The sequence below is a fragment of the Hemiscyllium ocellatum genome, chromosome 28 (assembly GCF_020745735.1).
Source record: "Hemiscyllium ocellatum isolate sHemOce1 chromosome 28, sHemOce1.pat.X.cur, whole genome shotgun sequence".
Lineage (NCBI taxonomy): Eukaryota > Metazoa > Chordata > Chondrichthyes > Orectolobiformes > Hemiscylliidae > Hemiscyllium > Hemiscyllium ocellatum.
The window spans coordinates 13971803-13985642 of record NC_083428.1 but is presented as its reverse complement, the minus strand read 5'-3'; the positions used below and the strand labels follow the sequence as shown (position 1 = coordinate 13985642).

The following is a 13840-nucleotide window of genomic DNA, read 5'->3' as shown; positions in this document are numbered from 1 at the left end:
AAGCTGGTGCTAACCAGTAACCAAATACCCAAATGTCATTCCACAGACTCCTTTTTTAATCAGCCAAAAACTTCTGTGATCTGTCCTCACTACACAATTTGATTCTAGAAGTTTAGATTCTCCTAGAGTTGTGAATTCATCTGCTGCCTAGCTGAGACACAATCCAAGAAGACTTTCTCCCTAGTTTTGCTTAGGTTAGGTTATGTTAATATTGCAAACATCCAAATCCCACTGACATTAAGCTAATCTGTTTTTGTGCTGATTGAAGGATAAATATTGACTAAGACACCATGGGTAACTCCTCTGCTCTACTTTGAGGTGACATTCATTCAAAGAGGCTAATGTCTCATCTGAAGATGATACCAACAGCAGTGCAGTGCTCCAGTCCTGCTTTGGAGAGTCAGCTTTGATTTGTTAGGTGAAGCAGCTCTGGAATGGGAATTGAACCTGTGTTCAAAATGGCAAAGAGGGATACTAACAGAGCCACAGTCATCAACACACATCTCTCAACAGTGATTAACCAATATTAAAATTGATCAACATACTGGAGTGCCACAAGGATCAGTAGTGGGTCCACTACTTTTTGTTATATATAAAAATGATTTGGATAGGAGCATAAGAGGTATAGTTAGTAAGTTTGCTGATGACACCAAAATTGGAGGTGTAGTGGACAGCGAAGGAGGTTACCTCAGATTATGAGGCATCTTGACCAAATGGGCTGAGGAGTGGCAGATGGACTTAATTTAGATAAATGTGAGGTGCTGTATTTTTGGAAAGCAAATCTTAGCAGGACTTATACATTTTATGGTAAGGTCCTGGGGAGTGTTGCTGAACAAAGACCTTGGAGTGCAGGTTCATAGCTCCTTGAAAGTGGTATCGCAGGTGGATAGGATAGTGAAGGTGGCGTTTGGCATGCTTTCAGAGTATAGGTCAGAGTATTGAGTACAGGAGTTGGGAGGTCATGTTGTGGCTGTACAGGACATTGGTTAGGCCACTGTTGGAATATTACGTGCAGTTCTGGTCTCCTTCAAGTTTCACAAGATCCTTCTGATGGGAAAGGGTTCAGAAAAGATTTACAAGGATGTTGCCAGGGTTGGAGGATTTGAGCTCTAGGGAGAGATTGACTAGGTTGGGGCTGTTTTCCCTAGAGCGTCGGAGGCTGAGGGGTGACCTTACAGGTTTATAAAATCATGAGGGACATGGATAGGATAAATAGACAAAAGTCTTTTCCCTGGGGTGGGGGAGTCCAGAACTAGAGGGCATAGGTTTAGGTTAGGAGGAGAAAGATATAAAAGAGATCTAAGGGGCAACTTTTTCACACAGGGTAGTCTGTGCATGGAATGAGCTGCCAGAGGAAGTGATGGAGGCTGGTACAATTGCAACATTTAAGTGGCATTTGGATGGGTATATGAATAGGAAAGGTTTGGAGGGATATGGGCCGGGTGCTGGCAGGTGGGACTAGATTGGGTTGGATATCTGGTCGGCATGGACGGGTTGGACTGAAGGGTCTGATTCCGTGTTGTACATCTCTATGACACTATGATGACTCAGAATTTGCTGTTGTTATCCAGTGCAGGTGCCAAATACTCCTCGTCCAGAAGTCTAGTCTCGCTAATAGATCACACCAGGGAATGAGTTGGTAGAGAGCATCATGGAGAAAGTAAGGACACTAGTTCCTGGAGAGTCAGAGTTGAAACATGTGCCATTGGAAAAGCACAGCAGGTCAGGCAGCATCTGAGGAGCAGGAGAATTGACATTTCTGGCATGAGCCCTTCAGAGAGCATCATGGCCTGGCTCTGTTATCGAAGGGACCAGATGACCTACTCTTGGAGTGGGCTGTTGCAGTGCCGTTCCATTTTATCACTATTTTTCTGATGCTGTGCACATGGTCAACAGCACACAGAATTTTGGAGTAGAAATTAGTCCTGTTTGACAAACAGTGGACAAATTATACACCCTGCCTCCTTTCAATTCCATTCTAAATAGCAAGAATACCCTCTTGCTCTATTAAAGAGAGCACACAAAAACAGGCACAAAAGTCATACAGACTGACTATTCAAAGTGATGAACATAGTTGAAAGTTTGAGTGTAAACTGTTCGCGATGTCGTCAATTGCCATTTTTAGTGTCAATACCACATCAATCGGCTATGGTACAGCACTCATACCCATCATACCTCATTCCTTAGCAACTTCACATTAAAATTTACAACAGCAAACAGAAAATCCTAGATTCAGCCAATATCCTTGGAAAGTCCAAAGTCACATTTTGAATTGGAATGAAGTTTTCCCCAAGACCAGAAAAAGTGTGAAAGACTGTTGGTCAAACTGGAGAGAACAAGGTGCTGGTGTAGGGGAGCAGAGAAATACATAATTTGTAGAATAATACAGAAGGTGACCATTCTGCCCATTGTGAACGTACTGGCACTTCGAGCTTTGTAAATTTCCCCTTTAGAAGAATGATTGAAATGGTTTCCAGGCCAGGCATGCTGGAGAACAAGTTGGCAAAATTTTTCTTTCCTCAGGTCATCTCCAGTTCTTTTGCCAGTTTGCTCTACTTTACGCCACTTAGATAAGTGGAGGAGGAAAGGTTTGGAGGGATATCGGCCTGGAGCAAGTAAGTGGGACTAGTTGAGCTTGGGATAATGTTTGGCATGGACTGGGTGGACCAAAAGGTCTTCTCCTCTGAACCCTTTCTGTTCTAAGGACAGCAACCCTTGCCTCTCCTCGACTCCAGAGTTAAGTTTGTCCACCCACATAGATGTCAGCAATGCCAAAGTTAAAAATCACACAACACAAGGGTATAGTCCAGCAGGCTTAGTTGGAAGTACTAGCTTTCAGAGCGCTGCTCCTTTAATCAGGTAGTATTGGAACAAGATAAAACACAGAATTTATAGCAAAAGATTAGAGTCAAGCAACTGAAATGATACATTGAGCATTTCAGTTGCATGACACATTAATCTTTTTGTTATAAATTCTGAGTGTTATGATCCTGCTGTACAGCTACTTGATAAAGAAGCAGCGCTCTGAAAGCTGCTGTTTCTGAATAAACCTGTTGGACTGCAACCTGGTGTTGAGTGATTTTTAACATTGCTGATATCATTCTAGTAAAATTCTGCACATACGCAAATCTGAAATTAAAACAATCGAGTACGGTTGGAACTCATAAGGTCAGGCATCATTGGTGGAGGGGAGGGGGTGGGGGTAGTAAGGTCACTGAACTATTAATTCAGAACAGCCTTTCTTGAAGAAGGGCTTATGCCCGAAACGTCGATTCTCCTGCTCTTTTGATGCTGCCTGACCTGCTGCACTTTTCCAGCAACACATTTTCAGCTATTAATTCAGAACCCCAGGCTACCGTTCTGGGGGACATTGGTTTGAATTCGATCATGGCAAACGAAGCATTTTATAGTCAATAAAACTCACTAAGCAACCATGTGGCCATGATCAATTATTATTTTAAAAAATCTGATCCGTCCTTTAGGGAAGGGAATCTGGAAGTGACAATACTGCAGCCCAACGTACATAGATCAAAACTTCAATCTGCAGGCAAGATGCACGATGTTGAGACTGCTGCAGAGCTCAAGCGGACAGGTTACAAAAAAAATCTTTTAATCGATATCCATGCAGCAACTACACACCATGAGAAAGCAGTTAATTAATCATAACACAGGTGTTGCTTGAACTTCTCACCCATTACAATGGATTTTCATACCACACAAAAAAAACAGGAACCTGCAAGGAGTCAACAAGTTCTACCAGGGACCACAGGATCTTTACCATTCCATTTCTAGATGCTATTCAGCAGGAAATGAGCCCCCCCAAAGATGTTAACAGTTCATAATATAATGTCACATTTGATTTCCTGGAACATGAGTGGAAGGAGAGAGTAAAACATCAAACAATAGGTGCACAACTGAAGTCAACGACATTTACTTTTTAAATATTTAATAAAGGTTGAAAGCTCTGAAGCACTTTATAAAAAGTAATAATAAATGAGACAGTGCCCATTATTAATTTATCATTCAAATTAATCTGTCGGCAGTTCCAATTAAAAAGAACATTTAATTATTCATTGATGAATAATTGGAAATTACAAAGAGAAAAGTTCTATTTACAACCAAGCTCAATCATGAAATTTGTCACATTTATGGTAGGACTAATTTCAGGGAGAATACATAGCCTCTGTAAACGGTTCAATGACAAGCAATGAAGAGTTTCTCAGGAAAAGACCAAGAAGGCTACGTACCTGTTTATGCATTTCGATGTTCAAACCATAAGACATTTCATAATACTGGGGGGAAAGAAAATCAAACCAAAATGTTAACATCTTGCACTCTTCTGAATGACTCTCTGGTTAGGTTATTACTCATACAACCAAGATATGATCACCAAGATATCCATTTCTGATCTCTAGTGGAACTGGTTTGTGCATCAAATGTAATGCATCAGATAAATACACAAGGTATGTCAACCCTTTAAAGCCAAATTCCTGTCCTTGGAGACTGCTATAAAGCACACTGCCTAATGGTGAGCTCTATGCCTTTTATTCCCCCAGACAGAAATGTCTTCATTCGGTCTCCCAACATTATCTAGGATGCTGCTCGCAGTTCCTAGGCTATATGGGCATTCACGCTTCTGTATTCTTCCATGGGAGGTGGGTGCTCCTGACAAAGCCAGCATTTTGCGCCTACTCCTAAATGCTGAGTGGCTGTTTGGGGTTTTGTCAAACAGCAATGAGTTAACCAATTTGCGGTGGGTCTGCAGTCACGTGAAGGCCAGTTTGCTTTTGGGGGAAATGGTGGGAAATAACAAATTTCCTTCTTTAGAAAGATATTAGTAAATTAGATGAGCTTTTACAACATTCAATGATTGTTGCCATACTCATCATAACTGAAAATAATATTACATTTCAGATTTGGGAATTTAAATTCAATTCCACCAGCTGCCATGTTGGTACTTGAACCCATCTCCAGCACAATAGCCTAGGCCTCTGGGTAACTCGTCCAATGACTTTACGTTTAGCCAGTGGCCTGCCACATTTGGTCCAGATTTCAAATCTGCTTTCCACCACCATACACACACACACACATCTAAAAAAGGTGGCATTATCAGGCATAGAAACCTTAGTCAAATTCCCCTTTGAGCCTGGATCAATAAACCAAGGCAGAGATCAGCTAATGGAATGTAGGCTAGGGAAACAGGTTTATGCTCCCGATTAGAAATGTCAGCGGAAAAATCAAGGATTAAGTACTTAAAACAATCAAGTGTTTGGTGGCCCATGTGCCTCCATATTCAAGAGAAGTTACAAAGAGAGAGGAGATAAGATCAGGGAGGAGTGAAAAATGAAGCATAGAGGGGAACACACAGTCAACTACACTTTTCACATCAAGAGCAATGTAAAAATAGAATAGGGTATCAAACATTCCTCATTCAATATTTAATCCAAGAGTTGCATTCCATGTTGGTAAGGAAATCCCACTGCTTAGTGCACAAACAAAAAAAAAATCTCATGCCCTGTCTTCCAACTGAAAAACAAAGGTGGGGGGGTGGAATGCAGGTTCACCTTTGATGGTAATAAGATCAGGCACAATTATTTCAAGCATCCATTTCAAATTAAACAGGGAAGTCCCAGAGTAATTATTTGGGTCACATTGCAACTGTTGGAATTAAAACTGAGCTGGAGAAACTCAACAGCTCTGGCAACATCTGTGGAAAGTGTGAGTGAGTTAGTCTGATCAGACTCTTCCCCAGAACTGGAGGTCCTTGGAACGGTGGGTTTATTTTTGTTGACAGAGGGGTGGTGCAAACGTAAGTGGAACAGATTGACAGGTACTCAGGATAAAAGAAAGGGAGTGCTAATGAATCTTAAAAGTTTTCACACCTAATTATCTCTACTTTACCACTATTAGCACTCCCTTGACTTTTGCACTAAACACCATCACCTTCTGTTCCACTCCTCCTCCTCCCCCTGCACTTTATCAAATGGTATAAAATCCACCATTTTCCTAACTCTTCCAGTTCTGATTATGATTCACACTGAACTTGAAATGCTAACTTCATTAGATGCTGCCTGACCGGTTGAGTTTCTCTAGCTTTTTAAAAATAAATCAAATTCAGACCTCCAGCATTTACAGAACTTTTCAGAAACTGCTCATGAGCAGTGCCCAGAAACCCCATGTGTGGCTAAAATGGATAGGCAGCTCAAGTGTTCCTAGCCTGTCAGTTCAAAAAGAATGCATAACATACCAACATTATATCACCATTTTTAAGTTAGAGGTGGCAAGACTGTACATATGACATGGTGGAGAAAGATTTATAGTTCTTTACGATTAGTGAGACCTCCCCCACCCCTGCAGGTATATGTGCATCTGAACATTGACACAATGCAGAATACAATGTGGGTAGACGACAACCCTTTTGTAAAGGTGCAATCAAAGAAAAAGTCCTTACCATGACATAATGGCGCTGCATTTCTGTCTTTTCACTGGCCAGTTTGTCACATTCCAACTTGAGGCTGTTGTTAAAAATACAAAAAAAAATTTTTAAATGACAAATTCGAAGAAAACATTGTTTTCATTCAGGTTTCATTCCAAATCCAAGCTCTGTCTTGTGGAAATAAAGTGAAAACATTATACCCAGTTACATTTTCTTTGTATGACTACCCAATACATCCGCTGAAGACAATAAAAATCCACTGCTCTCATGCTCTCTACACTAATGATCCAAATGAAGGAACGGAGGGCATTCTGGCTAAGTTTGCAGATGATACCAAGATAGGTGGAGGGACAGGTAGCATTGAGGTGGAGAGTGCAGAAGGATTTGGACGGGTTAGGAAAGTGGGCAAAATAGTGGCATACGGAGTACAATCTGAGGAAGTGTGAGGTAATGTACTTTGGTAAGAAGAATAGAGGCCTGAACTATTTCCTAAATGGACAGAAAATTCAGAAGTCTGGGTGTTCTAGACCAGAATTCTCTCAAGATAAACTTGCACGTTGAGTCAATAGTTAGGAAGGCAAATGTAATGATGACATTTATTTTGAGAGCGCTTGAATATAAACGCAGAGATGTACTTCTGAGGCTGTATTAAAAATGTAAAATCGACGTTTCGGGCAAAAGCCCTTCATCGGGAATACAGGCAGAGAGCCTGAAGGGTGGAGAGATAAATGAGAGGGTGGGGATGGGGGAAGGTAGCATAGAGTACAAAGGGTTGATGGGGGTGGGATGAAGGTGCTAGGTCAGGGAGGAGGGTGGAGTGGATAGGTGGAAAAGAAGATAGGCTGGTAGGACAAGTCATGGGGACAGTGCTGAGCTGGAAGTTTGGAACTGGGGTGAGGTGGGAGAAAGAAAAATGAGGAGACTGGTGAAGTCCATATTGATTCTCTGGGGTTGAAGTGTTCCGAAGTAGAAGCTGAGGTATTCTTCCTCCAGATGTCCAGGTGGTGAGGGAGCGGTGGTGAAGGTGGCCCAGGACCTCCATGTCCTCGGCAGAGTGGGAGGGGGAGTTGAAATGTTGGGCCACAGGGCGGTGTGGTTGAATGGTGCAGGTGTCCCAGAGATGTTCCCTAAAGCTCTCTGCTAGGAGGCGTCCAATCTCCCCAATGTAGAGGAGACCGCATCGGGAGCAACGGATACAATAAATGATATTGGTGGATGTGCAGGTAAAACTTTGATGGATATGGAAGGCTCCTTTAGGGCCTTGGATGGATGCGAGGGAGTTGGTGTGGGTGCAGGTTTTGCAATTCCTGCGGTGGCAGGGGAAGCTGCCAGGATGGGAGGGTGGGCTGTAGGGGGGCGTGGACCTGACCAGGTAGTCACGGAGGGGACGGTCTTTGCGGAAGGCGGAAAAGGGGTGGGGAGGGAAATATATCCCTGGTGGTGGGGTCTTTTTGGAGGTGGCGGAAATGTTGCCGAATGATTTGGTTTATGAGAAGGTTGGTGGGGTGGAAAGTGAGCACCGGGTTGTGGGGGGGGGGGGGGGGGGGGGGGGGGGGTTCAGTCCATGTTACGGTTGGAGGAGTGGGTTCTGAGGGCAGAGGTGCGGGATGTGGACGAGATGTGTTGGAGGACATCTTTAATCACGTGGGAGGGGAAATTGCAGTCTCTAAAGAAGGAGGCCATCTGGTGTGTTCTGCGGTGGAACTGGTCCTCCTGGGAGCAGATACAGCGGAGGCGGAGGAATTGGTAATACGGGATGGCATTTTTTCCAGGAGGTAGGGTGGGAAGAGATGTAATCCAGGTAGCTGTGGGAGTCAGTGGGTTTATAAAAAAATGTTGGTGTCAAGTCGGTCATCATTAATGGAGATGGAGAGGTCTAGGAAGCGGAGGAGGTGTCAGAGATGATCCAGGTACATTTAATGTCAGGGTGGAATGTGTTGGTGAAGTTGATGAATTGTTCAACCTCCTCATGGGAGCACAAGGTGGCGGCAATGCAGTCATCAATGTAGCAGAGGAAGAGGTGGGGAGTGGTGCCGGTGTAATTACGGAAGATGGACTGTTCTACATAGCCAACAAAGAGACAGGCATAGCAGGGGCCCATACAGGTGCCCTTGTCTATTCCTTTGGTCTGGAGGAAGTGGGAGGATTCGAAGGAGAAATTGTTAAGGGTGAGGACCAGTTCGGTCAAACGAATGAGTGTGTCGGTGGAAGGGTACTGTTGGGGACGTTGGGAAAGGAAGAAATGGAGGACTTGGAGGCCCTGGTCATGGTGGATGGAGGTGTAAAGGGATTGGATGTCCATGGTGAAGATGAGGCGTTGGGGGCCGGGGAAACAGAAGTCTTGTAGGAGGTGGAGGGCGTGGGTGGTGTCTCAAACGTATGTGGGGAGTTCCTGGACGAGGGAGGATAGGACAGTGTCGAGGTCGGTAGAAATGAGTTCAGTGGGGCAGGAACATGCTGAGGCAATGGGTCGGCCAGGGTGGTCAGGCTTGTGGATCTTGGGAAGGAGGTAGAACCGGGCAGTGTGGGGTTCCTGGCCTATGAGGTTGGAAGCTGTGGGTGGGAGATTGCCTGAGGTGATGAGGTTCTGTATGGTCTGGGAGATGGAGGGGGGTGGGATTATGGTCGAGGGTGCGGTCGGAGGTGGTGTCCTCAAGTTGGCATCTGGCTTCAGCGCTGTAGAGGTCAGTGCGCTAGACTACCACTGCGCCCCTTTATCTGCTGGCTTGATGGTGAGGTCGGGGTTGGAGTAGGAGGGGGGGGGTAGACAGGTTGAGGCGGTTAATGTCCCGGCGGCAGTTGGAAATGAAGAGGTCGAGGGCGTAATAGGCCAGCGCGGGGTGTCCAGGTGAATGCAGTGTTGTGGAGGTGAGCGAAGGGCTCCTCGGAAGGTGGGCGGGAGTCATGATTGTGAAACTAAGCTCAGAAGTGGAGGAGAAGTGTTCAACTTCACTATCACCTTCATCCCACCTCCATCCACCCATTCTCTTCGCTACCTTCCCCCACCCTCCTCTCTGACCTATCACCTCCATCCCCACCCTCACACCCCTATTGTACTCTATGCTACTTTCTCCCCACCTCCACCCTCCTCTCGCTTATCTCTCCACCCTTCTGGCACTCTGCCTGTATTCCTGATGAAGGGCTTTTGCCTGAAATGGCGATTTTATTGCTCCTCGGATGCTGCCTGAACTGCTGTGCTCTTCCAGCACCATTAATCCAGAGTCTGGTTTCCGGTATCTGCAGTCATTGTTTTTACCTGTATTAAAAACGTTCAAACACTTGGCTTCCACAGAGTTTTGAAACAGTGCAGTCCAAAACTCATGATCTTCAGTAAAAATTAAATTTTACCCCATCTGGTGTCTTTAATTGAAAACCTTTGGTTTTTGAGAAAAAAAAGACCTCAGTTCTAGATTCTCCCATAACAGGAAAATCTTTGCCTCATGTAGACCGTCAAGATGTCACAGGTTCTTCTAGGTTTCAATCAAACCTACCGGGCTGCAGAGTATAGCACGGCTGCCTCACAGCACCAGTGACTGGTTCAATTCCAGCCTCAGGCAACTGTGTGGAGTTTGTACAAACTTCCAGTGTCTACGCAAATTTCTTTTGGGTGCTCTGGGCTCCTTCCACAATCCAAAGATGTGCAGGTTAGGTTCACTGGCCATGCAAAGTTGTCTATAAGTCTAAGGATGTGCAGGCTGGAGGCATTAGCCACGGAATTTGTGGGTTCTAGGGATCTTGGGGGGTGGGGGTGCATGGAGGCATGGGTTGCTGGGTGGAATGCTTTTCTGAGGATCAGTGTGGACTCCATGGGCCAAATGGCTTGATTCCACATTGTAGGGATTCTAGATCACACCCAACTCTTCTGAACTCCAGTGGATACGAATTGAACCTGTCTAACTTCATCTCATTAGAAAACTTGCCCATTTCACCTATTATTCTAACAGATCACCATTGAATTACTTCAAAAGGCATTTGTGCTCTTCCTTCAATAAGGAGACCAGTATTGCTCACTGTGCCAAATGTGGTCACACCCGTGCACTGAAGAAACATTACTGAAGCATAACTACCATATATTTACATTCAATTCCTTTCTCAATAAGTGTGAATATGCCTTTCCTAGTTACTTCCTGTGCTAGGTGTTAACCTTTTGCTATTCATGTAATGTGACAGCCAGATTCTTCTGCATTTCAGAGCTTAGATTAGATTAGATTATCTAATCTAATCTAAGCTCTGAAATGCAGAAGAATCTGGCTGTCACATGCAAGCCATTTAGCTCTGCAACATCTCACTATTTCTAGCTTTGGGATTGATTGAGTAACTTGTGGAGCGGCATTATTGTTTAGCACTTCTGCCTCACAGCGTCAGGGGCCCAGATTCGATTCTGGCATGGGGCGATCATCTGTGTAGAGTTCGCACATTCTCCCCATGTCTGCATGGGTTTCGGGTGATCTGGTTTCCTCCCACAATCCAAAGATGTGCAGGTTAGGTGAATTGGCCATGTTAAATTGCCCATAATGTGCAGGAATGTGTAGGTTAGTCAGGAATAAATATAGGGAGGGGAGGGGAATGGGTCTGGGTGGGTTACTCGGAGGGTTGGTATGGATTTGTTGGGCCGAAGGACCTGTTTCCACACTGCAGGGATTTTACAGAAATTGAATACCTAAAAAGGAGATTGTGTGTGTTTATTTTGGTAGGTCCAAGATTTAGGGAGTCATCCGTTATACAACATATGGAACAAGTCACAAAGAAAGATACTGTTCAGTTAATAGTGTTTTTAGTAATTTGTTCCAATGAATATTTTAAAAAGTGTAATCTTGATGTATCATTTTTTTTCAGCTATTAAGCGTAAGGTTTTTTTTAAAAAATGATAACAGTTACCAGCCTCCAAGTGGATCAATGTGATAATGTGTGCAAGTAGACTGCTGCCAGCAAGGCTACTTAACAGTCTATACCCTTTCACCAAAAGGTTACACCTGTTAACTCAATGTCTTGCTGTTGGGTACTGACCTTGACTTGTTCTCGAAGCCCCCACAGCTTCCTGAGGCCCGGAATCTGGGAGTGACCACTTACTCTCCCAGCTGCAGACCTCAGACACTTACTTCACGTTTACACCCAGTGACACCACTCCAGGACTGCGCACAGCAAAAACATAGCTTTAGTTTAATGCTCATCATTCTCCCCAAACTTGGAGTCAGACTGTTCACGGCAAGTACTGGGACAGGAAAAAAAAAGTGATAGGGAAAAGGGGGAGAAAAAAACTGGAAATTTTCTTGTCCCTCTGGAGGAAGGAAAGCAGCCCTAGGATTGTCTGGATTTCCAACTCCAGGTCATTGCCACGAACAAAGGCTATTGACATACTCAGTCAAACAGCACAACCTCTGACTTAGCATAATGCAAGGCTGTGCTACTGTTCAAACAACACCTTGATGAAGCGAGAGAACCTGGAAACTGAGGGACAGGAACCTTCAATTTGTGGAGCATCTTATCCTCAAAACATCCCAAACTGAGCAGCACGCCATTACTTTTGAAATAAGTAGCCAGATTACTCCAGTTCAAAAAATCAATCTTGTGGGACTTTTCAGATCTGCTTGGACTTTGCAGCTTCCTGTCAAAGATAGCACCACTGACTGGCGTAGCAGAACTGGGAGATATGTTAACCTAAATAATGTGTTTAAAATCCTGGAGTGGAGCTCAAAGCAACTGACTCAGAGGTTAACTACAGGAGTCAAACTGAAACTCAACATTTCCAACACACAGGTAGTTATTGAGTAAACCACAGAGACGTACAACATTTAATTATTTTCCACTAAACAAGCCAAAAGGATTCTCACTCCAGTCAACAGTATTTGCTAGAGCTTCATACGAAACACAGATGACCAAAAACAGATCTTTTTCCCAGGGCACAACAGCCACAAGGCTGACTTTAAACATACCCTACATTAATATGCAGCATTCAAATAGCAAACACGATACATTTATAAAGCTTCTGCAGAATAAAATCAGTTCATTCACTTCAAGTAAAGAATGGACTTTATGACACCAAAACAAAATTTGGGAAAGAGAAAATGTTGTGAATACTCAACAGGTTAGGTAGCAGCCAGAAAGAGAGAGAGAGAGACACAGAGTGAGAGACCTGCATCCCCACCAGCTCTTCTGCATTATAGCCAGCCTCATATTGGGTGTTCAAACCTCCACACCTCGAAAAGGCAAGTATATGCATCTTTTAATCAGGAGACCAAAACTGTGCACAGAGTCTTACACAGACTTCATTCAATTGCAACAGCCTCCAACCTGCTGATGCAGATGCGAGAGTTCTTAAACCAGAACAGCAAAAGGAGATTGACCAACAGAAGTTATTCCCTGGAACACAAAAACGGACACACCTCATATACCAAGCATGATGTCTCAATTAGTGACAGCATGTCTTTCATTCATAGCCAATCCCTGGGAGATGAGGCACGATGGAACTGACAGCTTCAACACTTCTAGCTCCCTCCAGGAAATCAGGACATTTATAAAGCAAAGACAGTTAGGAAAAGTTTTTTAAAATGTTATTAGAAAGAAATATTCTCATCACTTTGAGCAACAGGACTTTTTTTTGGTTCTCCAACACAGTCTTAGATCTTTTGCCATTTGGGACTTGTGCCTAAAGGGTCAGAGGTGGGCCATCTCTTGTTCATGACAGAGATTGTAACTATTTGTTGAAATAATATGGAGTCAGACTAAGACAGTGAGTGAGAGAGCAAGACAGACATCGCGAGTTAGCTGGGCTGAATGGTTTGTGTGTGCTGGAAGCATCTGTAGAACTATATAACACACACTAGTCACCAAAAGAAAAAAAAGTGGAGCAAACTGATGGGAAAAGGCTTGTCAGCAATCAGCATACAAATTCCCATGTGACACAATTCATTTTTAAAATCTAATTATTAAAACACACACGCAGAAATGTTTGACTACAGCCCTTGCGTTAATAAATTCTTGCGGAGGTCAGAAGCAGCAATGATCTTCCTGACAGGTATACAAACAGGCCAGCAGTAATGACAGATTCCAGATAATCTCAGCAGAATGCTCATACATACAGATAACTCAGCATGGGAGATATTGTTAACATTATAAAGCTCTGCATTCAGAATGCCTGCAAAAACAAGGGCCACATCTTCACTGCAGAACTAAAGAGCAAAGTGATGCCATTGTCTAAATGCCAGGTTAGATCTACTGCGATTTCAGGCTCTAGCCTCCCACCAGCTGAACACAGTAATCCTCCCCAAGATAGATTACACAATGCTACAGTCAGTCAGGACTCAAATCCAAACCACAATCAATTTCTCCTAGCTTGGCTGACTCTTGTTTTTAAGGGGATATTCTGGTGCTCAAGTAGCTCCACTTCCCAGACAGGCACATACC

At 43.9% G+C, this 13840-nt stretch overlaps 1 protein-coding gene across 2 annotated transcripts in view; it reads right to left on the bottom strand.

Moving 5' to 3' along the window:
• The window catches only part of LOC132828800 (TLE family member 5-like), a 126671-nt gene that overhangs the window by 74985 nt on the left and 37846 nt on the right, over positions 1-13840 (bottom strand). For both annotated transcript variants that reach the window (XM_060845900.1, XM_060845901.1), the window contains exons 3-4: positions 6452-6515; positions 4248-4292 (exon numbers count right to left, since the gene is read on the bottom strand). In XM_060845900.1, coding sequence (XP_060701883.1) covers positions 4248-4292; positions 6452-6515 — 109 coding nt within the window. The remainder of the gene's footprint in view (positions 1-4247; positions 4293-6451; positions 6516-13840) is intronic.